This window comes from Oncorhynchus kisutch, linkage group LG19, assembly GCF_002021735.2.
Source record: "Oncorhynchus kisutch isolate 150728-3 linkage group LG19, Okis_V2, whole genome shotgun sequence".
NCBI classification, from domain to species: Eukaryota; Metazoa; Chordata; class Actinopteri; order Salmoniformes; family Salmonidae; genus Oncorhynchus; species Oncorhynchus kisutch.
This window is the reverse complement of record NC_034192.2, coordinates 28,713,222-28,739,974: the sequence shown is the minus strand read 5'-3', so window position 1 is coordinate 28,739,974 and position 26,753 is coordinate 28,713,222. Positions and strand designations below refer to the sequence as shown.

The window sequence follows — 26,753 nt, the reverse complement described above, 5'->3', positions numbered from 1 at the left end:
TTGCATGGAGCTGAGAGAAAAGGTTCCAGTTTTAAAGTGAATTTCCTGCTATTCTACATATTCTGCCATGGAGATGAGAAAATATTGCAATTTTAAAGCTAATTTCCCGCAATGGCTAATGCCATGTTATTTTACTCAAACATAATAACAAAATCAATACTGCTAAATGAATTGTTTGGAATCTTCCATTCCCTCTGACTGTCTAGCTTTTATTTGGTGATTATTAGTTCTCAAATATTATATTGTAAAAATATATAGGTCCATTATCTTTCCTACATACTTTATATCTGCTTTAAGTCGTTTAAAAGTTCACACTGAAAGCCTTTTTCCATCCCAATTAATGTGGGGTAATTAATTCATTTCCCCAAACATTTTTTACACTGTTTGGTCTTAGGCGGCCTGAAAAAACACTTAGGCGGCCCACCCAAGGATTTCAATGGCAAAAACACCACACACACTGAGATCAGCTTCAATTACAGCTTCTACCAGCAGAGGGAGTCCTCCACTCACACACCAGTGATGACAACACCAGGGTCACATGCAACAAATCCTCTAGGCTGTCTCTGGGATGGAAAGGGACTGACAGGCAGGGAGGGAGGAAGGTGGACTGGTACATGTCGCCATGGTCAACCAAAGAAGTTGAGTGCACGTGCTCAGCATCATATCCAGAGGTTGTCTTTGGGAAATAGACATATGAGTGCTGCCAGCATTGCTGCAGAGGTTGAAGGGGTGGGGGGGTCAGCCTGTCAGTGCTCAGACCATACGCCGTACACTGCATCAAATTGGTCTGCATGGCTGTCGTCCCAGAAGGAAGCCTCTTCTAAAGATGATGCACAAGAAAGCCCACAAACAGTTTGCTGAAGACAAGCAGACTAAGGACACGGATTACTGGAACCATGTCCTGTGGTCCGATGAGACCAAGATAAAATTATTTGGTTCAGATGGTGTCAAGCGTGTGGCGGCAACCAGGTGAGGAGTACAAAGACAAGTGTGTCTAGCCTACAGTCAAGCATGGTCCGGGGCTGCATGAGTGCTGCCGGCACTGGGGAGCTACAGTTCATTGAGGGAACCATGAATGCCAACATGTACTGTGACATACTAAAGCAGAGCATGATCCCCTCCCTTCGGAGACTGGGCCGCAGGGCAGTATTCCAACATGATAACGACCCCAAGCACGCCTCCAAGACGACCACTGCCTTGCTAAAGAAGCTGAGGGTAAAGGTGATGGACTGGCCAAGCATGTCTCCAGACCTAAACCCTATTGAGCATCTGTGGGGCATCCTCAAATGGAAGGTGGAGGAGTGCAAGGTCTATAACATCCACCAGCTCCGTGATGTCGTCATGGAGGAGTGGAACAGGACTCCAGTGGCAACCTGTGAAGCTCTGGTGAACTCCATGCCCAAGAGGGTTAAGGCAGTGCTGGAAAATGACGGTGGCCACACAAAATATTGACACTTTGGGCCCAACATTTTCACTTAGGGGTGTACTCACTTTTGTTTCCAGCAGTTTAGACATTAATGCCTGTGTGTTGAGTTATTTTGAGGGGACAGCAAATTTACACTGGTATACAAGCTGTACACTCATTGTAGCAAAGTGTCACATGAAAAGATATACTCAAATATTTACAAAAATGTGAGGGGTGTACTCACTTTTGTGATATACTGTGTGTGCGTGTGTGTGTATATATATATATATATATATATATATATATATATATATATATATATATATATATATATATATATATAGTCTGCATGTTATCCTGTAATTGCAATGATCTCAGAGACAGAGTGAGTAGGGGAAGTGAATGAACATGTAGGTATGTACATAGCTCGTTTCTCTCAGAGCTGTAACACAACAGGACCTTTGTAACCCTTGCCTTGATAATGTGAGATCTCTGTGTCTCTTTAAACCCAGTCCAAAGTGTGTCTGTTTGAAACTTAAGGAAGTATGTTGGCTTTATTGTGGACAAGAACAATAAGGATGTATTACAGAACAATAAGAGGACATACAGTATATTACACCAGACTTCCTAGTTCACTTGCATGCTCATCCGAGCACACCGAATAGCAGCCAGCCAAATGTTTCCTAACGTAATGAAATCCTATCGTATTCTCTGTAAAAGACAACCCGTTTTCTGTTGCAATCCAGAACAAGCATGAGTAGATAGGGACAACAGTTGAAAAGAAAAACATGTTTTTCCTGGAAGCGTGATTCTGAGAGGAGAAGGTTGCAGGGGAGAGAGGGGTGGAGGCATCCCGCAGGACAGTGTGAAAAGAGGAGGGGGGTGTAACGGGGAAGGGGAGAGAATGGGGACAAGGGGAGAATAGTGGAAAAGGGAGGGACTGGGTCACAGGGTACTCTGCATCAGGGTTGGCTCCAGTTTAACTGCTGGAGCTATAGGAGGCTGGGCTAGGTCCTAGGAGGCAGACATGGGCACGAGAGTAGTATATTACCCCTTTATGATGGCAAAGGAGTGAGAGAGAAGTAGAACAATGGGGGGGAAGGGGAAAAAAGGAAGATTTAATGAGAGTTGGGGAGGATAGGGGGGGGTCAAAAAGAGGTGAGAGCCACAGTTTCTTTAAGAGACCACAGTTGTGGTTCAGCCAGGTTGCCTGCTGGTAAAAAGCATTCTTATTAGAAGTAGTGGTTGCTAAAAAGAATGGAAAAGCCCAAAATGAGAAAAATTCAGACCTTTGTTGCCTATCATACCCATGCTGTGGGGTAGTCAGAGCAGAGGCCCATCCAAATCCACCTTAAACAGTGAGGAAGGGTTCTTACTAGAGACGGGTCTTCTGTCTCTGAGCTCAGGGAGCCGTCACTCAGGGAGCCTGAAGGGAAGGGAAGGTCCTCCTCAGCCCCCTCCCCCAGCGAGGGAAACACAGACAGCCCCCCCACCTCGTCCTCCACCATGCCGTCCAGGCTGTCTGTGAGAGCAGCCAGCAGCGCCGCATTCTCATCTATCTGGAGGGGGCAGGAGAGAGAGAGGGCATCAGTGAACGCACCACCCACTTATAACACAGTTCATTCTCATCTTCTATCTGGAGGGGGCAGGAGAGCGAGAGGGCATCAGTGAACGCACCACCCACTTACAACACAGTTCATTCTCATCTTCTATCTGGAGGGGGCAGGAGAGCAAGAGGGCATCAGTGAACACACCACCCACTTACAACACAGTTCATTCTCATCTTCTATCTGGAGGGGGCAGGAGAGCGAGAGGGCATCAGTGAACGCACTACCCACTTACAACACAGTTCATTCCCCTCTGCTAGGGGGCAGGAGGAGGTGGGGGTGTAAGTGAGGATACCACTCACATAGTTCCTTACAACACAGAGTATTTTGCTTATAAAATTCCACTCTTTCCCTGTAGTCTGAGGGGCGCCAACCATCCACACACTGTGTTGTTCGTTTCAACAGCAGCCATCTCGCTAAGAAGCATCGAGTCTGGTGGTGGGATGATAGCGGAGCGGAGACAGCCTACGGGAAGTGAGCGAGGTTTCATTTTACACCCCCCACCCTCCCATCTGAAGGTTAAATGAACTAAGCTGGGAGATCAATGGGATTCCACACAGGCATCCAAAACAAGGACTGGGGGGAATCGTCCCAATCCAACTCCTATGTCTCCAAAATCAATCTGAACAAGGAATTATGATCAAGTGGATGGTAAGGTAAAAATAGACCCAGTGTTGTGTTAGTGGATGATGCTTATGAACACATTATACGAGGTTTGTGCATTAGACAGATTGATAACGATCACCGAGGGGAATTCTAAGATGGGAGTCTACAACCTTATCATAGACTCAGACTGGAGCCTCTTCAGTTTACCACTAATGTAGTCCACTGTGTAGTCTAGTCCTACGCCATAGGAGTCTACAGCCATATCTCAGGGCTATTCTAGTCCTAGTCCCTATGTTGGAGTTCCATTACATAGGTGTGGGAGGGGGTGGTCCTGGTGGAATCCTAGCCTGGTAGCCAGATCAGTTTCCAAGACAGCACAAACAGATCTGGGACCAGGCTAGTGGAATCCTGGGGGGGGGGGGGGGGGGTCTCACCTCAAAAAACTCAGGGTCTCCTGTGCTGTACTGAATGGAGGCAGCGGAGATGTCTGATTGGTCGTTGCACCAGTGGAGCTCGCTGAGGCAGTTGACTGAGTCAAAGTCGCTGGCGTCCAGCTGAGAGAGGTCAATGTCAGGGAAGTCGGCGTCCAGGCGGTCCGAGCAGACCTCCTCCTCCCCATACTGTAGAGAGAGAGGGAAGGAGGGAGTGGAGGAAGAGGGAAGAAAGGTCACTTTAGACTCTTGTTATATCAAAGGGCGACTCATTAAGAAACAGTACATTGAAGATATCTTATAAAATATCAAATAGTTTGGAAAGTTCATGGGAAAAATCATCAGCATTAGTAAGCTCATGTTAATGACACAGTGAGTAAACTACTACAGTACAGAACAGTGTGGTTGTCAATGACACAGAGCCCTCTGAAAGAGACAGTCCCCCCCTAATCTCTCTGCACACGCTCATTATAACTGATGGACATAGTGATGAAACATGTGCCACACAAAGTCACGAGACTGAGACCACCGCCTCCTAATGAGCCCTAGTGAAAGACTGAGACCACCGTCTCCTAATGAGCCCTAGTGAAAGACTGAGACCACCGCCTCCTAATGAGCCCTAGTGAAAGACTGAGACCGTCTCCTACTTTTATTTTACCTTTATTTAACCAGACATGTCAGTTAAGAACAAATTCTTATTTTCAATGACGGCCTAGGAACAGTGGGTTAACTGCCTGTTCAGGGGAAGAACGACCTTGTCAGCTCGGGGGTTTGAACTTGTAACCTTACGGTTACTAGTCCAACGCTCTAACCACTAGGCTACCCTGCCGCCCCAGTGAAACCCTGCCGCCCCAGTAATGAGCCCTAGTGAAAGACTGAGACCACCGTCTCCTAATGAGCCCTAGTGAAACACTGAGACCACCGTCTTCTAATGAGCCCTAGTGAAAGTGTAATATTATATAACACAGTTGACTTGGCGGTCCACGGATAGTAAAAGTATTTTGGGGTATAAGCCAGTGTGAAGGGAAGTGATCCTAGTCACCTCAGGGGAGAGATGGAAACCAAATTTCAAGGAGAGAGGGACAGAACAAGAAATAGGCTCTGCCTGTGGAGAGTGGAGCTGGAGAGGAGGACATGGAGGAGACTTGTACTGTCTGTGTGTGTGTGTGTGTGTGTGTGTGGCTGATAGCCTTCTCCACCTGTTGTCTTTGGAATGCCAGAAGAGGGGACACTTGTATACAGGGTGTGCCTGCCTTTGACAATGCAGTTTGCAGGAGGTCCCTAGCGTAGCTTAACCACAACCTGAATATTCTGTGCCACAGAGCCCTAGCTATGCATCTTTGATGAGTGACTAACACTAAATACTCCAGCTCTGTTTCACGTCGCAACCGTCTCCGCTAACCAATCCAATCCAATTCCACTCATTTCATTAAACTGGCTTTGGGGTCAGCCCGGTTTCAACCAATCATCAGCCATCACTTCCAAAGACACTTTCTGGGGACAATGAGATGGGCAGTCGCATAGACACAAGTAGAACAAGTGTCATTTTGTCCTTTCTAACACATATTACATTTTCAGGACATAGATGTGCCACAAACTATCAGTGCCTCCTTGTCTAGTTAGTGAGATGTACCCAAACCTTATCACAGGAAGGATGTGTGTTCTCTTCGATATAACACCAACACTCAGTGACATTTTAGCAACTGTTTGTTGGATCAAAGATTAGGGTGTAATAAATTGATACCATTTATGAGTTCATAAATTGCAGATGTAGAGCAACACAGTTGTAGTGTAATGAACAAATGACTGGTTACTCAAGCAAACTGAATTAAGATGTTCTATGAGAGAGAGTGAGTGAGTGAGTGAGTGAGTGAGTGAGTGAGTGAGTGAGTGAGTGAGTGAGTGAGTGAGTGAGTGAGAGAGAGAGCTGTGGTGGCAGCCTGGCTGGTGTGATATCTCAGAAGTTGACTCATTCACTCCCCCTAGCTAAGTTTACCCCTCCACCTCCCCCCTCCATCCTCCTTCTCCCCCCCTCTAGTCCCTCTCAGGAAAATAAGAGGCCAGGCTAATCAATTTCAACAAAGTCCGACCGTTCTTTATTTCCAGGCAGGCTTTGTCTTTTTTACCTGTTTTTCCCCTCCCTTCTCTCCAGTCTCCTTTGCAGACTGCCTGGATATCAATCAATAAAAACATCCTTGGGCTCTGAAGGTTTAAGGTCACAGGCAGAACGGTCAGACACACACACACACACACACACACACACACACACACACACACACACACACACAGCTAACGCATTTGCAGTTACTTGAGGGATGTGCCATGGACATGCATAATGACCCATTATCAGGAGCAGTCACAGCAGCCATGCTCTATGTAGCAGAGGACATAAGAGTGGCAGATTGAATCACATACCAGAACCACACCATTGCCTTATTTGAAGTGGATCTGGCCTCCGGAATCATTTAGTCATATCACATGCTGCTCACACACTGACTGTGGGGATAATGGGAGTGAGCATTAGAAGCCACTCCATTCAAATCAAGGGTCTTGTCCTCTGACACTCCACCCACAAATCCACACTGGTGGCCAATCAACTGAACTGAACACAAAGGCCACATTCAGTAGCCAACCGTTGCAGATAGAAATGCGTGATTCCTTATTCTACACGTCAGGAAGGGGTGTTTGTTCTACTTAGCATATATCTATCTGAACGTTCCCAAAACGTTGTGTCCTGCTAAATGTGCCCCAGTTCAGGAATCAAAACGCAGGAATGGTCTAAAGCCACGTCTATGTGCCGTGGTGCGGATTGATGCTAAGTCAAAACAAGGTTTTTAATAATAATCAACGTATCAAACGCAGAGTAGATATTTTAGAGTGCCTCTCTAAAGGAAAAATGTGTCACCCGACAAAATAAGCTGGACACTTCGGTGTTCTAAAGTGGCATTAGCCACTTCCAATTAAGACATGAAAACAGTGTTAGCTCAGCCCTGTTCATTTATTTCACCTTTATCTAAGCAAATAAGTCCACTGAGAAGCAATTCTTATTTAGAATAACGACATGGCCGAGGGGCATAGCAGGCCCTGTGTTGTGTGGAACTACATACAGAGATAATTATGCTACTGTAGGTAGGCTGCCGCATCGTTGTTAATCAAGCCATAAGATACTATCAAGAACAACAGCAACCTCCTTTCAGCTCTTCTGTTCTTATCTCTGCGTTCTTACTTCTTCTGTCTTCCACCTCATACCTTGTTCTCTCGCTCCCTCGCAGCTGCTATGGGGGACATGTATACCACCACCTCTCAAATATGTGACATCGACAGAAGGCCTAAGGTGACCAGAACACTTGGGAGGGGGGGGGGGCAGTATGGAATGTCAATTATGCACTCTTTTAGATGCCCCTGTCTGCTTACAACCAACAGCCTTGATATGCTGCATTCAAAATAGGAAGGGAGGGGTGGAGAAAATAATAATAGAATCAATGCTTTGTTGAATTTCCATTTGTGTTCGCTTAGGCGACACTTTCCTCTCCGTTCATTCAAAAACGGCAATGACATCTATATCGACTCCCCGTAAAACTAATTACAGACGGCGTATGAAGGAGCTCTATAGCGTGCGTTGTGTTACATAAAACGCACACAGTCATGTGCAGTCATGTGCTACAAAGTCATGTGGAACGAGTCGCACAGTGCGGGTCACTGCTCTCTCTCTCTCCCAAAGCACAACCATACAAGGACAACCTGTAGGCTAGTGAGGACAGGGAGCATTGACTACTGTTACAGCTACTGTTACAGCTACTGTTACTAAAACCACTGTGGTGTCTGGATTGTGAATGAATAGACAACTACAGTGCAATGACATCTTTGTCAACTGAACTGACAGACAACTGTCCTTCACTTTCAGGTCTTCAAAAGAGAAATAGTAAACCCTTTAGCTTTGAGGTATCTTACTATGCCCATCAAAAGGGCTCAACTCCACATCAGAGAGAAAGAGAGAGAGAGGGAGAGCGAGCCCCTGTCCTAAACTCCTGACTACCCAGCCTTTGGGAGGAAGAAAGGACCACCCCTTGAGATTCAGCAATACCTACCAAGTCCTGTGATTTAATAAGCAAACAGGTTGCTCATTCATCTCCAGCACTTGCTAGCTAATAGGCTCTTATCTAGGTGCCCTGTTCCCTTTGAGCCCCTTGCTATCTAAGGTATGTTATATATAGCTGTTATCCTCAGTCTTATGACTGGCTCTTACACAAGCTGCTTGTGACGGGCCAGCCAGGCTTTAGATTCTGGCCATGCCAAATGCAGATGGGCTCTGCTCTATTCAGCCTCTCCAGGAAACAGACACGCAGACGGCTAGACAGTTAGGAAGCCAGACAGACACTCATACGCACACGACACTCAAGCTGTAACTGTAAATGCAAATGAATGGACAAGATGGGTTCAATCCAACGTCATCTTCAATCGTCTCATTTAACAAATCCACAACAAACAAATAGCCGCCATGTCTATAATACTCCTCTAGGAGTCTCTGTAGTCTTTCCCTATGAGGAGTAGTGATGACTTGTAAAGTCTAGCTGTGAGGTCAAAGGTCAATGTGCATCCTGTTAGTTTCCCCTGACCCTCAACTACATGACAGCTAGCCTAACGTGACTAATATGACCCATCTCTAGAAACAGATGGACTAACTGAATATTGACGAGAGAGAGAGGCTTTTGATGAATGAAATTCCAGATTGGCAAGCACTTGTCCTGCTTGAATTGTGATTTGTGAGTGGGGGCTATTAGATTTGTTCCTCATGAAGCCTCTCTGAAAGAAGGATGTCTCCTCTAACCATTTTTATTAACTGCAAACAGTCGGTTAGTAGAAGAAGTAGGTCAGTTAAAGTGGGATCTGGGAGAGCCATGTACTATACACTCAATTACTGATTGTTCCTGTCATGGCCATCATTCAGTGGGATTGATACGTAAGTCTTCCTTACAGGTCCAGTAAGCAGTTTATTACTTTGTTTAGCCTGGGTACAGTGTCCTTATGGCTTAAAAATGGAGTGCCTGAGTGCCCCTCTCAGTCCCATCAGACATTGGCTCACTTTCAGCGCACCTTTTATCTCCCATGAAGCAACAAGACGATTGTTGTAATTAGATATGCATCTTATTGAGCTCCTGTTTGAGGACCCAAGGAGAAGCATCCAGGAGTCCATCTAGCTAAACAATAGAGTTGGCAGTACAGTTGGCTAATATATCCATTGTGCCACTCCAAACCGTCTATTGTTTTGTGTTTTGTTGTGTTTGTTCGCGATGCAGAACTGGGGGTTATTGTCTTGGAAACCTTCTTAACCCCTGTTTATTTTCTACAGATTGTCGAGATTTAACGTGAATTAGAACAATTGCAGTGTTTGGATTGGGGGCCCTTCCCCTGGCCACTGCTTACTCTTGTAGAATAGATCCTTTACACTCACCTAACCTCTATCCAACCCCTCACTGACAGTCACACTCTGACAGTAACATACTGTAATCTGTTCTCTATCCAGACAGGAACACACGCCCACGACAACACTAAATCTGGACTAAATCAGCCACCGGCTGGTGTGAAGAAGGGCTGATGACGATCGAAGGCAGATTCTGACAGATGACCCAATATTAGCTGTGCTCTGACCTAGAGAAGTTATTACGGGACCCTTGTGTTCCTTTGGGTGCCCTCAGCAGTCACCAAACAGTGCAGTGGCCACACCCCTTTTGAATCCCATTTAACTGTTGTCAGATTAGTAGTCAAACTAAGTCTGAGTGGTCCTGGATGAGGCGCGTATCAAGTGCGCGTCAAGGACGTCCACGGTGCGGGGGAAGAGGTGGGCGATGCTGAGCTGGAGGAGGGATGGAGGGAGAAGAGCACTGGGCTCTCAGGCACACAATCTCTCTCCACTAGGTAGGACAGTAATGGGATCTGAATGGAAAGCGGATTCAGTGCTTAGAATAAGGGCTTTGATAGTCTACCAGTTCATTCTGGGGGAGATCTTTGCATTAGAAAGGAATGGACAATAGGTTACCAGTTTAACACTGGGGTTGAAGAGGAACAAGAATGCAGTTACTATCGTAACTCTTCCTAACAGAGTCAAATATCTGGTGCTTGCAGATCAAGTTGTTTCCAGGGACAGTTTGTACTACAGGCTAGTTGCAATACTTGTGATTCACTCACCTGTAAATCCGTGTATCTGATGTTCTTTTCAATAACGTCATTATCAATTAGCGCCTGCTGCTTAAACCAACCCCCACTCAATAAAAACACTACTTTGTTCCTATAGGTAATGTGTCAATCACATTGTGTGTGCGATAGGAACCAACCATGCCAGACAGAATAGGATGGTGTACAGGTGTAGTATAGGCTTATTGAAACCAAGCTCCACTGTAGTAACAGATTGACACTTTCACCACTCCTCCTCTCTCTACGACACAAACCTCTGGTTGCTGAGACTTTCCTGTCACGTGTCGTCTGAGGCGTGACAGCAATTATTTCGGTCACATAATTTTTTTAACCGATCACTTGGTAATCTAGGGCCCTTAAGGCCCTGTTTGTAAATCCTTAACGAGATTGGGGAGAATGGTGAAGGACCTTATCAGTAAGGGCAGGGCAAGAGATCACAAGGGTTAACAAGTCTCTTAGTCCGTCTGAAAATTGCGGTTTGTATGTGACGACTGGACAGGTTTGTGTTTATATTTACATAGTGTAGTTGCACAGTCTATGTCAAGCCCTTGTCATTTATATCAGGTACAGACTATGCAACTATCATAGCCTAGGCTAAATCTCCATTTTGCGTCGAATCAGATGACTGACAACTTCCCTTCTTACGTCATAACTGGCACCTTTCCTCGCTTTGGTTTTAGAGACAGCTCATTCTGAGAAACCTTCCTACACTCACCTGTTCTGACTCTGATCCTACACTGACTACTATACTGGACCCGCTTACACTCCTTCAGAACCACAGAACTCCACCACCAATCCCCCGGGAATTGACCCTAAATCCCCCCCCGCCTCTCTACTCCTCTCCTGGCGACGGTGATGCGCCCTGATTAATTACACTGCCTGTTGAGGCACAAAGGCCGACCACTGCAGAAAGAGATACCGTTGCTGCAGACACTTACCCTCCTATTTTAATAAGCAGTATGTGAGGATACGGGGAGAATAACTGCAATGACCGACAACTTGGAGTCTGAGGTCCTCCTGGGGAGGTAACATGATTCAGTAACACTGGGAGAACATGTTATTAAAATCTGATCATCAATTATTAAAAGGCAAATTAAGTGACGCCATCATGAGTATCTAAACATAAGATGGCAAAAGACAGACAGATTCCACAGTGTTATGTATACTGTATGTCATATAGGCGGTGAAATCGTACATTTACCTTTTTTCAAACATGGCAAAATCTAGACATCGTTTGCTAAATACTTTAGTCTGACACTGCCGTCATTGAATTTGTTTGTGGTGACGAGGGGCACAAGGCACGTTGGTCAAAATAAAGTCATCAGCGGTTGGATCGTCTCTAACCATTCAGAGTATCAAAGCCAATAACACATTTTCAAACCACCGCGTTACCATGTGTGTTCTGGCTCTGGCCAAACCCATTGGTTTCTGGACCAATCAGACGGCCCCGAACGTGTTCACATTCGGTGAAGGATCAAGAAGGTACTCAGATCCAGACACATCGCGGAGAAGAAACTAACAGCTGTGGGCGTGGCGTAGCGTTTGGCTGGAGCTGGGTAGTCAGGCAAGTCAAAATCTTCTTCCACTATCAACTGCATGTCAATCCTTGAAACAGCACTCAGACGGTCAAAATAAGACTGACGGCGTTTGTAAGAAATACCGCGAGAGGGATGAGAGAAGGGAAAGCGTGCCATCCTGTCTTGATACACATTTTTGATGGCTTCTTTTCTACTGGAGGACTCCATTCGCATCCTATGAGAGCGGAGCTTTGTCAAGTGCTGTCGGGGCTGTCTGCAGCGCCAGCCTGGGAGCAGCCAGCCCATCCAACAGGGTAATGAGATGGAGACTGGAGCGACCAGGGGAGTAGACAGAGACAGGCTGGCTGAGACAAATGGGCATGGCAGCATTAGCAATGAGAGCTAATGATCACCCAAAATGCACCCATATTTGTATTCCCAGATAGAAACACAAACAGCTAGCTTTGCTTACCACAGACACGTGCTAATTTCTGAATCCCTGCTGCTAATCAGCTGAATGTTTGTTAGGTGATATGACGCTAAAACGACAACCCAGACTTCAATTACCCAAAAGGTAATGCATGCCTGCCATTAACTGACTGCCTGAGTGGGAGAATACTGGGTGGGTGGGGGGGGGGGGGGGGGGAGATGGTATGGGGGAGAGAGATAGAGCTGGCTACCAAACGTTGGAAGAGATGAAGGATCTGCAAGAGATATAGAGGGGTAGTCAGCACTTCTGAACTTCCGAGGCCATATCCCATTGCAGTGGAAGAATGAGACGCACGCTTCTCAAATTTCAACACCTTTGTGTAAGTTTGCTGGTAGGCTATTCCGTGTCACATGTTATGTTCTTAACACAACCTAACACAGCACAACGCAGTTACCTAAAGGTGTTATTATTACCTGAAGAGGTGATGGAGGGTGGTTTATGTTGGACCAAGCCAGGACTGGGCTCAGCCAAACCAGGCAGATATCATGCCGCCAGGCTAGCTATCACAGTAGGGAATCTTAATGACCTGGTCGCTACATCCTTCATCATACACATCTCTACTCTAACCCTGATTTATGGGCAAAGCAGCCATTCAATTATGATGACGGAGTATGGTGTGTGACAAATCAGGAGCATACTAGTTTTATTAGGGCGCTTCATCAGTGACGGCCAGTTGGGCAGGTAGCAAATGCCTTCCACTAACTGGATTAACATAATGCAGCATAACAAACAGAGGGGAGGATGAGGGAGAGGACAGCCTGAGAGGGCGGGAGGAAGAGAGAGGGAGGGAAAGGAAAAAGACAGGAAACGAGCTTGGCCCTGGTCACCTCACATATCGGTGACTGCGGAGCAGACATATCACGACGCAGGGGCAAATCTGGCTGGGGTCCAGCTCCGTCTAATTCAAATGCAGCAGTCAGCGACTGCCTGATAGCTGATCAGTGAAGACGGCTTGTTCTGTAATCAAATAAAAAAAATGTGTTTTCCTCGGCTGAGTTCTCCAGTCTCGCCTGCGCGACAGGGCAGCAGCAGACACTGTTAGGGATATTACTGGGCTTTCTCAGGTGACCATTCCCCCAATAAGCTGCGAGGGCAATTCATCTTCAGGGCGATGGAGCCAGCCAGACCGCTGTGTCCTTGAGCTATGCTCTGTGAGCCATGTCTCACGCTGTTGAGGAGTGATGTACAGGCAGCAGCAATCTGCAATCAGGGCATGAAGAGCATGGGGAGGAATAGGAATGTGAATTGTAATTCATATCCACTTAAACATAGAGGCGAGGTGTCTGTTCCACAACACCAATACAACCAAGTAATGGTGCAGAGCGCATGTGCCATGCGCCACTGATCAAAGAGAGTCACGGGGCCCAGCAGGGGCCCTGTCGTCTGTGTCTCGCTTTTAATGGGAGTGAACATTCTTCTCCTCTGGACTGTCCCATAGCAACCCTGGCCTGCTGCATATGTCTCTCAGTTTAAATATGGAAATATTTTCTTGCTCTCTTGCTTTCGGGCTGCCCGTCAGGAAAATGTACTGATGCACCAGAATGGGGGAAAAAAATGAATGGCTTCACTTGACCAGCGGTTCCCAAATGCAGTCATCCAAAGAGTTGCATTATGGGTATAGGAACAGTTAGACTAGGAAGGGAAGAAGGGTGAGAGGGTTGGAGGTTTGGCACTAAAACCAAAGTCATGCAGAGTGTCACGGCCACCGGCATAAATCTTCTCAGGTTTCCCCGTCTACTGTTTGATAGTGGCCAAGAAACCGAGGTAGAAAATATCTGCCCCTCTATTTTGGGGTGCCCTGTGAGAACGAATGGGGTTTGTTTTGAAACCCAAGAATTGACTGAAGAGCCGCGCTGATCTTTGCCGCTGGAATTCAAAGGTTGAAAGGACAGCACTGAGACACAGCTGTTCTAGTCTCGCACACGTCGTTGGCGGTCGACGGTCAACTCCGAGCAGACCATTTGGCTGTTGAAACACTGAGACACTGTAGAAACTAGAGGTTGGCCGATTAATTAGGGCCGATTTCAAGTTTTCATAAAAATCGGAAATCTGTATTTTTGACGCCGATTTGGCGATTTTTTTTTTTTACACCTTTATTTAGCTAGACAAGTCAGTTAAGAACACATTCTTATTTTCAATGACGGCCTAGGAACGGTGGGTTAACTGCCTTATCCAGGGGCAGAACGACAGATTTTCACCTTGCCAGCTCGGGGGATCCAATCTTGCAACCTTAACTAGTCCAACGCAATAACGACCTGCCTCTCTCTCGCTGCACTCCACAAGGAGTTACGCGAATGCAGTAAGCCAAGGTAAGTTGATAGCTAACATTAAACTTATCTTATAAAAAACAATTAATCATAATCACTAGTTAACTACACATGGTTGATGATATTACTAGATATTATCTAGCGTGTCCTGCGTTGCATATAATCTGACTGAGCATACAAGTATCTGACTGAGCGGTGGTAGGCAGAAGCAGGCGCGTAGACATCCATTCAAACAGCCCTTTCGTGCATTTTGCCAGCAGCTCTTCGTTGTGCGTCAAGCATTTCGCTGTTTATGACTTCAAGCCTATCAACTCCCGAGATGAGGCTCGTGTAACCAAAGTGAAATGGCTAGCTAGTTAGCGAGCGCTAATTGTCATTGTGTTGCTGGTTCGAGACCAGGGAGGAGCGAGGAGAGAGACGGAAGCTATACTGTTACAATGGCAATACTAAAGTGCCTATAAGAACATCCAATAGTCAAAGGTTAATGAAATGCAAATGGTATAGAGGAAAATAGTCCTATAATTCCTATAATAACTACAACCTAAAACTTCTTACCTGGGATTATTGAAGACTCATGTTAAAAAGGAACCACCAGCTTTCATATGTTCTCATGTTCTGAGCAAGAAACTGAAACGTTAGCTTTCTTAAATGGCACATATATTACATGGCACATATTGCACTTTTACTTTCTTCTCCAACACTTTGTTTTTGCATTATTTAAACCAAATTGAACATGTTTCATTATTTACTTGAGGCTAAATTGATTTTATTGATGTATTATATTAAGTTAAAATAAGTGTTCATTCAGCATTGCTGTAATTGTCATTATTATAAATAAATAAATAAAAAAATCGGCTTTTATGGTCCTCCAATAATCGGTATCGGCGTTGAAACATCATAATCGGTCGAACTCTAGTAGAAACCTCCAACCTTGTCAGGAGATGTCCGAAGACCTTTCTTTGTTTAAGACCTAGGGCTATATGACCCTGTATGACCAATAGGGCTAAACAGTATGACCCTACAGTATCAGATCCACAATTATGTAAGGTGACCCAGCTATCCATGTATACTGACAACACAGTAAATAAGGTCCTGTTTTCAACCTCTAAGAAATTACTTTGACTCTCTAAAATACTTGACCCCATGGCATAAATAGAGTTGGATTGACGCAAAACACATTTTGATCCAACATCCTCATGACCAAAAATGTTCTCTGGCATTAAATACAACCTAATAAAGGAAATCAGACTGACTGTAGATAATAAAATGCCTGGCAGTGCTAAAGTGGTCACCATGAATCTCAACATTCACACTTCTGCTTGGCCTGACATTGCTCATTCTGATATTCCTTCATTCCTTTCTTAGATTTGTTGTTGTTGTATTTGTGTGTATTGTTTTGTACGGTTTGGTATAACTGCACTGAAACATAAGCATTTTGCTGCACCTGTGATAACATCCTGCAAAATATGTATATGTGACCAATAAAATTGTATTTTACTGCTCCAAGCAGGTTATTTCAGTGACAGTAGGCTCCAACCTCCCAAACCGGCAGTTTGCCCCTGCACAGACCCATAGGACAAGCTTCACACTCTGTAAATCTGCTTCTCAAACAGATGCAGACAGTATGGTAATCGGTTCTACATAAACGAGACACAATAAGAAGGCAGACATCATAACCCCTCAGATATCTGCTCTGAAATCTACTCTCTCAGTTCCCCCTCAGCCTGCCTAGCATAGCCTATAGTCTTCAGCAGGAACCTGCATCAACATGAGGTGTTTTCTATGATTCAGCGTTTTTTTGCAGCCCTTGAGGAAGAAGCCGTCGTTGGGTGAGAAAGAGGTCTATAGGACACTGCTGCACAGGGATTCTTGGCCAGGTGAGCTTTGGAAGTTGGGGGTGACTCATCCTATCTAATGGTCAAGCAGAAGGCTCTGCCATCTGCTCGCCGTCCTTCCTACTGTAGCCATTAGGGGGCTGATATCCAGTAGTAAGTACCTTCACAATGCTCCTTAACAACAACTGGCTTTGTCTACTGCGGATCCGCCTATAATCACTGCCTCCCTCCTATGCCTAAAGCTGTTGAACTGTCTTCTTTTTAAAATTATGACTAGGTCTGAAATTACAGAGAGATACTGACAGGTATGTATTATTTAAAGCACAGAGCCGTTGGCCTCGGGAAATGGTAGACAGGAAGACACTGTACTAACTGAACTCAGTTATAGCCTAAGCCTAATATTGTTTCCTCTGTGTAGATGTATGGGGGGGCGGGGGGGGGGGGGCCCGCGGTGGGCTTATGCACCGTTTTCAATAACTCAGTAAACTATCATATTCATTCAGGCTTTTGTTCATTAGACCACACGCAGGACATTTAAGGTGTAAACCGGTGCGGCTGGTAAAGGTTTGAGTAGCCTTCTAACTAAATGTAGCCTATCTTTGAAGCCTATATTAGATTCTGGGAATTCCCTCCCTATGGCACTTGTAACTTGAATGCGCCTCGAGAGGAATAATTCTCTGGCATAGAACACACAACAACAAGTCGACTAGGTAAATAGATCAACTATTCTACTATGGGTTTGTCAGATATTTCTACTCATCACTCGTTTTGTTTGCGGAGGAAAAGCACATGTGGACCGTTTCACCATCTTCAAAGGGCGCCTCATGTACCATCTATTTCTCTGTGACGCGGCGCCGCAGCCAGATGGCTGCAGCGGAAACACTGCTGGGCTAGCTAGGCATGACTATGATTTAGCCTAGCACTCAACTCAGAGGAGGTTATCAGGCAACCTGTTTTTGGCCACTAATGAATCTTCCAGGCTAAGCCAACAGTTAAGGTCTTTAAGGGGTAATTACTGCAGGGCAAGATTTCTTTTCCACTTCAGTTTTCCTCCTGTCTATGGTAGAGCGGGCTGTCATGTTAAAGACGTTGCACCAGCTTAACACGTGCTGAGCACTGCACCTAGACAGAGGAAGGGACAGAAGGTCGTGACTGCGGACCGGCAGAGCAGGGGGGGGTTAGGGGCAGGGGCAGGGGGGGTTAGTGGGCAGGAGGGTTGTCCTGGCTGTAACCCCGATGACGTACCCCGCTAACGACCAGTTCCCTCTGGGTGAAATGGCACATTCCCCAACAGGGACCCCCTTAATGGAGGGAAAGGGCTAATCAGGTCCTTCCAGCCATCTAAAATCCACGTACACATTCCTTTTAAACCGCAGGATACATCTTCTGTATGAAATGTACGGCGCACAAATGCCTCACCAAGGTAAGCTAAGCAGTGAATGGGAGCCCCTGTTCCAGTCGTCTGGCATTACTTTCCAGAGTTTAGGAATTGGACCATATCTGATTGGTCTATGGAATAATCCATTCATCAATCAACCCGGCTGTATGCAGGCCTATTAGAGCACAGTTGGATGCCCCCCCCCCTAGCTCCTGTGAACCGCACGTGTGTCATAAAGCTAACAGACTAATGAGCTTTGTGAAGCAAGGGGTCTGATCTGATAGTCTTTTAGTGTAGATTATGTGTGTACTCCTAGACATGCCATTTCAAAGCCACATGCGTTCCAACCAAATTAATTGCATTTTCTGAGAAATTGTGATGAATTCTCTTCTTGGCAGGTGACCAAGACAAATCCTTCTCTTTTTATACTTCAGTGCATTCGGACTACTATGTGTGGAATATGATAGTATTTTCCTAGAGGACAACATTGCAGATGTATTTTCAACACAATTTAACAATAACAAACAGTTTACTCCCTGGAAACTAGTGACAACTGAGCAACTGTAATTCTAAATGTGATTGGAGCACCCATGGAAGTCATTCTGAACTCATGTGGTGATGGTCAACCTGCTGCTTGCTTCTGTACCTGCTATTTCACCTCAGAGGGATGGGGTGGTGGGAATACAATGTGCCAGTCCCATCACATCCCTGTGGTGTCTCTTAGCACCTTGCCACTCCAAAAGGTCAGACCTTTGGGGTGCTAAATATCCGGACTCTTGCACAGATGAGTGGAAACAGAGCCCCCCCCCCCTTCTCACCACCAGAGATATTTGAGCATCTGAAACTCGTGAGGAGACGACGGGCGGTGGGGGCCGTCGTGTCGTATTCCACACAGTGCACCGCCTCACCTTGGCCTGACTCATTTCTAATTGGAGAGGATCCCCTTTCCCTAGTGAACACAGTAAAGCTACACTAAGAGCTAAGCTACGCGGTAGTAGCCTGCACCCTCTCTCTCTTATAAGCCTGTCCACATTAGGCCATATTCACTGAACTGAGAACAGTGTATATACCTCGATCCATCTAGAGAGCATGCAGACCGAGACAAAACTCAAAAGAGTACCGAGCCTTGGCACAAATCCATTAGTACTAGAGAAAGAGACCGTGTTTGCTGTGTTGTTCCCTGCATGGCCAGTCCAATAAAATCACCTTTCACAAGTGCTGAAGTTTGGACGGATAGATTTGGTCCTTTCAAACGGAGAGAAGAATACTACAAATACCTCCTATTCACCACAGTGGGTGTAAGCAGAGAAAACATCAGGCACCTTCTCCCTTTAATCATTTATCATGGACCTGGGTTGATGATAAGAAAAGTAAAAAAGGAATGGACGCCCTTTCACAGCCAACGACTTCTATTGAGATCAGGGTGGGAGGGGGCGACACAAAGGGCACCTTGCCTTCCACAAAAAAAACATTGTGAAGCTTGAACTTGCTTGGCAGCCAGTCATATGAGGGAGGGCGGTGGTAGTAGTGCCACTAAAGAGGTCTGTCAGACACATCCAGATAAGCGGTTGAGACTAGGCTACACCTTGACCCATTCTTCCTCCGACGGACTTTCACTCAGGCATTAATTCTATGGTGAAATCAACCCTAGCCTAGGGATGCCTAAACAAAAGCATTGCTAGGAGACAAATACAGTAATAACCCCCCGAAGAGCACCTGTGTGACACATGAAGAGAATATGTAACTTATTATACACATTTTCTTATCTACCATCTACCAGACTGTTTTTATAGGTTAAGCCTTGTTGCACTAAATAGGAGCCTAGTTCAAATAAACATTGAGTAATGAGAAAGAATAGAGATAGAATAGATTCAACTTGAAGTCAGTTCAGGCACGCTCAGTGCAGTCACACCTTTCTCTTTAGCCCCCTGCCCCTCCCTTTGAGCCAGATGGAGAAAGTGCCCGTCTGCTCGCTGACTGATAGTTCACACACGTTCTCCATCGTCACTCCTCTCATTAGGCGAATGAGCTGTGTCTGTCTGTCAGAGGAGGATAGGAGCTGTAGTGGTGAAACAGTGGTTGGTTTGCTGGTTGGTCCATCACACCCCCGCCTGACTTTACATCTTTTCACTGTCGCTAACTGAGCTGGTCTATTCAGCTGCTTTCATTTCAGCAGCAGAGAAAAAGGAGCCTAGCAGACGCTGCTATCCTTAGCCGACCCGCGCACGCGCACCGCACAACACACACACACACACACACACACACACACACGTGACTGCAGTGAGAACTCAAAGCGTGAGAGAGTGAGAGGGAGAGAACCGGAGAGGGGAAGGGGCAGGCGCGAGTGAGTCAGAGTTAGCCGGAGACAGAAAGAGGTAGAGGGAAAGAGGGGAAGGGGCATGTGTGAGTGAGCAAGAGACAGCAGGACACAGAAAGAGGTAGGAGGGAGAGAGAAAGACGTGTGGTTTCTAAGCAAAAAAAATGTCTCCACTCCTTTAGCAGCCCCTCTTTCCCTCTTTCTCCAAGCCCGGCAGCATTGTAAAATACATCACGTTTGGTGCTTTTCACAACTCCCTGCTCTCCCTCTTCCTCTCTCTCTTCATCTATCCCTCAGCTCTGGTAGCAGGGTGCTGTGTCTGTTTCTGTGTCACTGCCAGTGTGTCTGCCGGTATCAAGGGAGGTGTGCTGTAGGAAAAGAACAGACAGACGGGCAGCCACTTCTCTGGCTGCCATAGGTACAGGGATTGGCGCTAAGCGACCGACGCGGTGTTAAACCCCCACGGACGGCCACACCTTTCCTCCTGCCTGTCTGCCCAAATCTGCTGATACGCACAACACAAGCCATGAAGGGCACATTGACAGCACAGCACACCGGTCCGTCCCTGCCCGGCATCAAGGACACTATGGCAGAGTGGAGTCGTGCGGTGCAGTAGGCAGATCCTATGTCTCCCTTTCCTCCTCCTACACCAAGACTAGGCTACTAGCTACAGTAGGAGCCCTCCTGAGGGAGCTAATTGAAATGCTAAGAAAGTGGTCCTTGTCCCCTAAGGCCTATTACACTTGCCTGGCCCAGATTCACATTTGCTGCTGGATGGACATACAGATGTAGGATCTTAATTTAATCACCCAGTTCTTGCAGGAAATTTCATAGCATATTCAAGGTTTAAAAGGCTTCTAAACTTGTACTTTCCACATTTCAGACTTGATTTGCAAAAAAAAAAAAAAATGCATCAACCCCTACAAAAATGTCCATTAATTATAATCCACACAATAATTCACATTTCCATTTGCTTTAGGATTATTTTCCTGCTGTGAGAAACTGGTTGAATTAAGATCCTACATCTGTATGCTGGTACGTTGGTGACCAGATCTGTAGCACCTTTACAGGGTACTAATGTGCAGATCTCAGAAACAGGCTCTAGCATTAGTCCCTGCTGTGGTATGGTCAGGATTTTACAATCTCCTACCATCTCCCCTAATGATTATGAAGCCCTTTGAAATGTGTCATTGGCCTTCACGAGTAGCCATTCTGACAGCTGCATCATGAAGAGAAGAGCCTAGGCAGACACCAAACAGGGCTCTTACAGTGCGACCATTTTACTTGCATATGCGCCTAAATAGCACCAATTCGCCTAGAAGAATTAAGGATTCTAGCTTTAATATCTCAAATATTTGTATTGTGCTCCTAAATCTCTCTGTGTGCACCTACATTTTCCAACTTAGGCGCACACGTGCTCCTTGTAAAAAAAAAAAGAAGATTATAGCGTAGAGCCCTGCTAAAGAGGGGGCTTAATTCCACGTAACATCATGTGAAAAGGAAATTCATTGGGGTGGTGGCCGTAATATGCTAAAAAGTGTGTTGCTGGTGACGGTTTGTATTCTTCATGGCTTTAACCACTCAGCGTGGGGAACACATAGGAGCACCTTGAGCTCCTACGTTTCTCGCCGTTATCATTTGCTTATTGATTCAATTAGTTAGACGAGGGGCCATTTGGGAAGCTTTTACTTTCTTACCTGTGTTCAGGTTTACCAGACAAACGAGGAATTGGTTCTACATTTTACATTACATTTTAGTCACTTAGCAGGCAATCTTATCCAGAGCAATTTACAGGAGCAAATAGGATTAAGTGCCTTGCTCAAGGGCACATCGACAGATTTTTCACCTAGACGGCTCTTGGATTTGAACAAGGGACCCTTTCGGTTACTGGCCCAACACTCTAAACCACTATGCTAACTGTCACCGCTCTATGATCAGTGACCTCACATAGGGACTTTTACTATGTCGGCTAGTTCCATAAACAAAAGACAAGGTCCAGGATGATGCAAAGCATGACGGCATTACAGGGATTTTAGGCACTCTCTCTCTCCCTCCCACACACACACACACACACACACACACACACACACACACACACACAGATACGGAGGGAGCATGTGTGTGCCTGGGGTGTAATAAATCCAGAGGGAGGGATGTTGGGGGGGAGCTGTGAGGTCACAGCAGATGCCATTCTCTCTTTCGCAGTCTGTCCAATCTATCACTGTCAAGGTCCGGCTCACTGACAGAGGCAGAACAGGCGGCTGGAGCTGGATCGTCTCCATGCTCCCTAGCCCCCAACCAACACCACCCTAGCCCCTCTCACAGCCCCCCTGCTGTGAACAATCATTAGTGACACTCAGAGTACCACCAGCCTTAATCACTAAGCCTTTCTGCAAACCCTAAAAATGACCATTTAATTCAGGGACTCATGTGAGTTTGTCTCAAATCAGTGATCATTAGCTATTATGCGGTAGGTAATTATCAGAGCTGCTAGTGCATTAAAGGTGACTTTTGGCCTGATGTTGACGAGATTCCGCTACACAATTACAAGGCTGCTAGTGTGTTTGTGTGCAGAGAGAGAGAGAGAGAGAGAGAGAGAGACAAAGGGTTATTATTTTACTGGTAACATACTCTGGTTATAGTCATGCATGCTTAAAGTGGCAATCAGCAGTTGAAACAATCGAAAAGCGTTCTCCACGCCACTGTTTCGGTAATAATCTGAGGAATGGGGCTGGGTAAATGCAACCACTCTCAAATGAATAGACAAAGCTATGGATGCAAGGACTGACCATCCTTAATATCGAAACTATAGCTTTAGCCATGTTTTGAGGCTATAAAGAGTTTTACATTTACTTTTACAAACATCGGAGTAAAACAAGCTTATATTTTGGGTTCCTATTAGGTACAACAGTTGAACTAAGCTCACGAGGCACTTACTGCATAAGTTATATTCTTTAAGAATCAATGGGTACATATCATGAATGTAAGTCCATGCTAACCTGAATCACACTCTGGTGTATTCCAAGAAATGCCCCTGGCGGATTAAGGTTGCACACTAAGCGATGTTTCAGATGAGTGTTCAGATATCGGTCACAACCCCAGCGACCTCACAACGACTGGTGTGCCCCTACCTCCCCTCCTCCTCCAAACCCCACCCCTGTGCCTTTGCTGGCCCACTGCCAATATAATCAGCATTGCTGTCCTTGAGCGCCAAACACAGGGTGAGGGATGTCTCTGTGACACATCATCGCCGCCCTTCCACCCCATTACTCACCTCTCTCCACTCTGCTCTCATCAACCAGCCCCCTGCTGAATCACCCCGACTGCCCCATACCCCACACGACAACAGTCAACAATGAACCCAGCACCCCCCCCACCCCCCCAAGACTTCCTCAATCTGATATTGACAGGGACATGGTCAACGTGAATAAATCGGGGCAGATTTACACCATGCAGCCACGTCTGGGTTACTGCCTGAAGATCACCGATCCCTGTCCCAGGATTCCAGGACAGTGTGTGTGTGTGTGTGTTTTGCCATTGAAATCCTTGGGTGGGCCGCCTAAGTGTTTTTTCAGGCCCCCTAAGACCAAACAGTAAAAAAACAAAATTGTGTGTGGGGGGGGGGGGGTGTTATTAATTACCCCACATTAATTGGGATGGAAAAAGGCTTTCAGTGTGAACTTTTAAATGACTTAAAGCAGATATAAAGTATGTAGGAAAGATAATGGACCTATATATTTTTACAATATAATGTTTGAGAACTAATAATCACCAAATAAAAGCAAGACAGAGGGAATGGAAGATTCCAAACAATTCATTTAGCAGTATTGATTTTGTTATTATGTTTGAGTAAAATAACATAGCATTAGCCATGGAAAAATGCATAGAATTGCAGGAAATCAACTTTATGGAGCTGAGAGAAAATGTTGCAGTTTCAGAGTGTGTTTGTGTGTGTGTGTGCGTGCATGTGAGAGAGAGTCTGTGAGCCTGTGTGTAAGCCACGTGCGTGGCATGCTGTGATAAGGGATGGTGGCGAGGTGCATGACAGTTTGACTGTGTGTGTGTCTGCCTCAGGACGCCGTCGTGACGCCATCTGCACCACAGAGCGCCACGTGCTGCTGTGTGCATCCCTTTATTATCTCCGCAAATGGCTGACATTTGGGGCGCTTTTCATCGCGGCGCGAGACTTGGAGTAACGCTCCCTCTCTCTCAGAGATTCAGAGCGCCACGGATGCCTGAAGGGGGATGGGGAAGGCAAACCACAAGGCAGCCATTTCCTCCTGTTCACCTCACCTCAGACAACCGAGAAAGGATTTCCTTCAGCGCTCATCATCACGACTCACTCTGGACACATTGGGTGTTCCTCAAAATTCATACTACCAAACCGGAGCGAGCGAGGGTCGGAGTATGAGTCCAAATCAAAGTATGCGAAATGGACACAGCGGGCACTTCTTGAATGCGTACCCCATTTGTACATATTTTGAAGCATGCGTCGATACAAGCTTCAACGGAAAGTATACAAAGAAATATGACGCAACCATGTAAAAAATGGCACAAAGGGTATTGAAATCAATGAGCTGAAGCAAGAGAAAATAGACTCCAACTTTGGAATGAAATGTTGCCTATTCACATCTCATATGTTGCCTGACTAATTTTGGCATGTTTACCTGCCTAAATAACGTAGATCACAAGCCCATAATAAGTCAATAGGGCTCACTGGCTAGCTACTAGTACTGTTAGCTAGCCAGATAGCCACAAAGAAATGTTAGCTCGCTACCCACAAAGAACTGACATATATCTTGCATAATATGAGTATTTTTTGCATGTTAAACTATCTTGTTAACTACATTATTACGATTCACATATAGCTAGCTGATAGTTATGAAGTAAAACAGTTGCTTTGTGTATATCTTGTTTTGTCTCCATTGCCATGGTTGTCCTGCTTGGAAGACGGTTCAGTGAATGGGTCAGTCCATAGTAAGTCAATAGGACTAAATGGCTAGCTAGCTACGAAGAATTGGTAATTACCTACAAAAAATGTATATCTACCTTGCATAACATTAGCTTTAGGTAATTATTGCCTGTTTAAATAGTTGGCTAGCTAGATTATTAAGATTTGCATATCTAGCTGATAATTATAAAGTAAAACATATGCTTTGTTCCCATTGTCCTGGCTGGAAGAAGGTTCAGTGAATGGGGAGGTGACGCGTGAGTTAATACAGTAGTGGGGAGTGTGAGTGCTGCTCAAATGTATTGTTTTATGCATTCTCCACACTCTCGCCCTCACAAGAAAGTACCCAAGAGAATGTGGTCGGAGAACGAACTTGGGCGCATGAGAGTGTGGAGCATGGTAGTATGCATATTGGGAAACATCAATTGGCTTTAGCCTTAGCAGCACTGCCTGACAGCCTGCCTAACAGTAGCACGTCTTGCCAAATTAGCCTCTTAAATTCCACACATTCACACAGAAAGACAGAATAGTACTAGAGACCGGGCAGCGTCGTTGGGCTGTCCAGCCCGGGAGACTCGCTGGCTGCTATCTTTCCTCCATTACCATTTTGGGTGCCTGGGTGAAGTAGGCAAAAGGGCAGGTGCTGTCAATCAGAATAGCTGTTGTGGGAGGGAGCTTAACTGAATGTGAGGAGATAACTGGGCTTAGTGGTTAAGCTATTACTGTTCTAAGGGTTAAAAGAATGTTAGGAATTACACTACTGTAATGATTTTTAAGTCAACTGCTGTTTCCCTGTATTTGCAGGGTCTTATAGGCTTTCTTCTGTCTAATTGAGTTATAGAGAAAAACATCACACAGAAATGGACGTTCACATTTAACATTTAGTTGACAGATGGCAGACAGTCTCAGCTCTGCCTTGACACAACAACCCTAAAAAAGATCCTCCTAGCTTGACTAAATAAATAAATAAAAAAAGCTTAAAAGCTTACAGAGTTGGCTATTTTTCCCTTTGGAGACGAGACTTTAGTGGAGAAATCGGTGAACTCTAACATTATTTCACCATGATACAGTTACAACATTTATAGTGTGAGTAAATCATCATGAGCAGATCTGACATTGGTGTCGTGTTGGTTAGCGTTACATTTTTTTTCCAAGAAAATGATTGGAAGAGATTAGAGGTGCACACTTGTTTACCCAGTGGAATAACCCTGTTGAAACACTGTTGAAACAACAGGGACTATGAGAACCACGTCAGTGAACTGTGAGGCTCTAGCAGCATGTGACTCCCCAGCTCCACTGCCATATTTGGTAGAAAAACCTCATCTGAGTAAAACAGGGACAGAGAAAAGTGTCTGCAGATTCTGCACTAAACCCTGCTAGGCTGCTTGACTTCCTCAATCAATCACCAAATACAGTCAACTCAAGACAAGCGCACTGACTGGCTAAAAATAATAGTTACACAAATCTGGCTTTCGTTAACTTGGCCATTTCTTTTTCTAAAATGGTGTGTGTGTGTGTGTGTCATCGGTGCAGCCTATCTTATCAGAGAGAACAGCAGCTCCGGTTAAAAAGGACATGGGCGACTACAAAAGGACACGCGTTCTCTCATCAGACAAGGCGCTAGTCCTTTGAACTTCACAGCTGTCCGATCAAAGAGCATCTTCCTTTGAGATTTCCACAAACAGCCTGGTCTCTGCCAGTCCCGCTATCGCACAGATCCATGGCAATCACACAACACAAGCCTACGTCCCCAAAAG

The 26,753-nt window shown here is 45.6% G+C and overlaps 1 protein-coding gene across 1 annotated transcript in view; it reads right to left on the bottom strand.

The window, feature by feature from the left end:
• LOC109864568 (peroxisome proliferator-activated receptor gamma coactivator 1-beta) overlaps positions 1–26,753 on the bottom strand; it is a 58,457-nt gene that overhangs the window by 14,061 nt on the left and 17,643 nt on the right. The window contains exons 2-3 of the mRNA XM_020452417.2: positions 4,053–4,238; positions 2,782–2,964 (exon numbers count right to left, since the gene is read on the bottom strand). Of these exons, the coding sequence (XP_020308006.1) occupies positions 2,782–2,964; positions 4,053–4,238 (369 nt within the window). The remainder of the gene's footprint in view (positions 1–2,781; positions 2,965–4,052; positions 4,239–26,753) is intronic.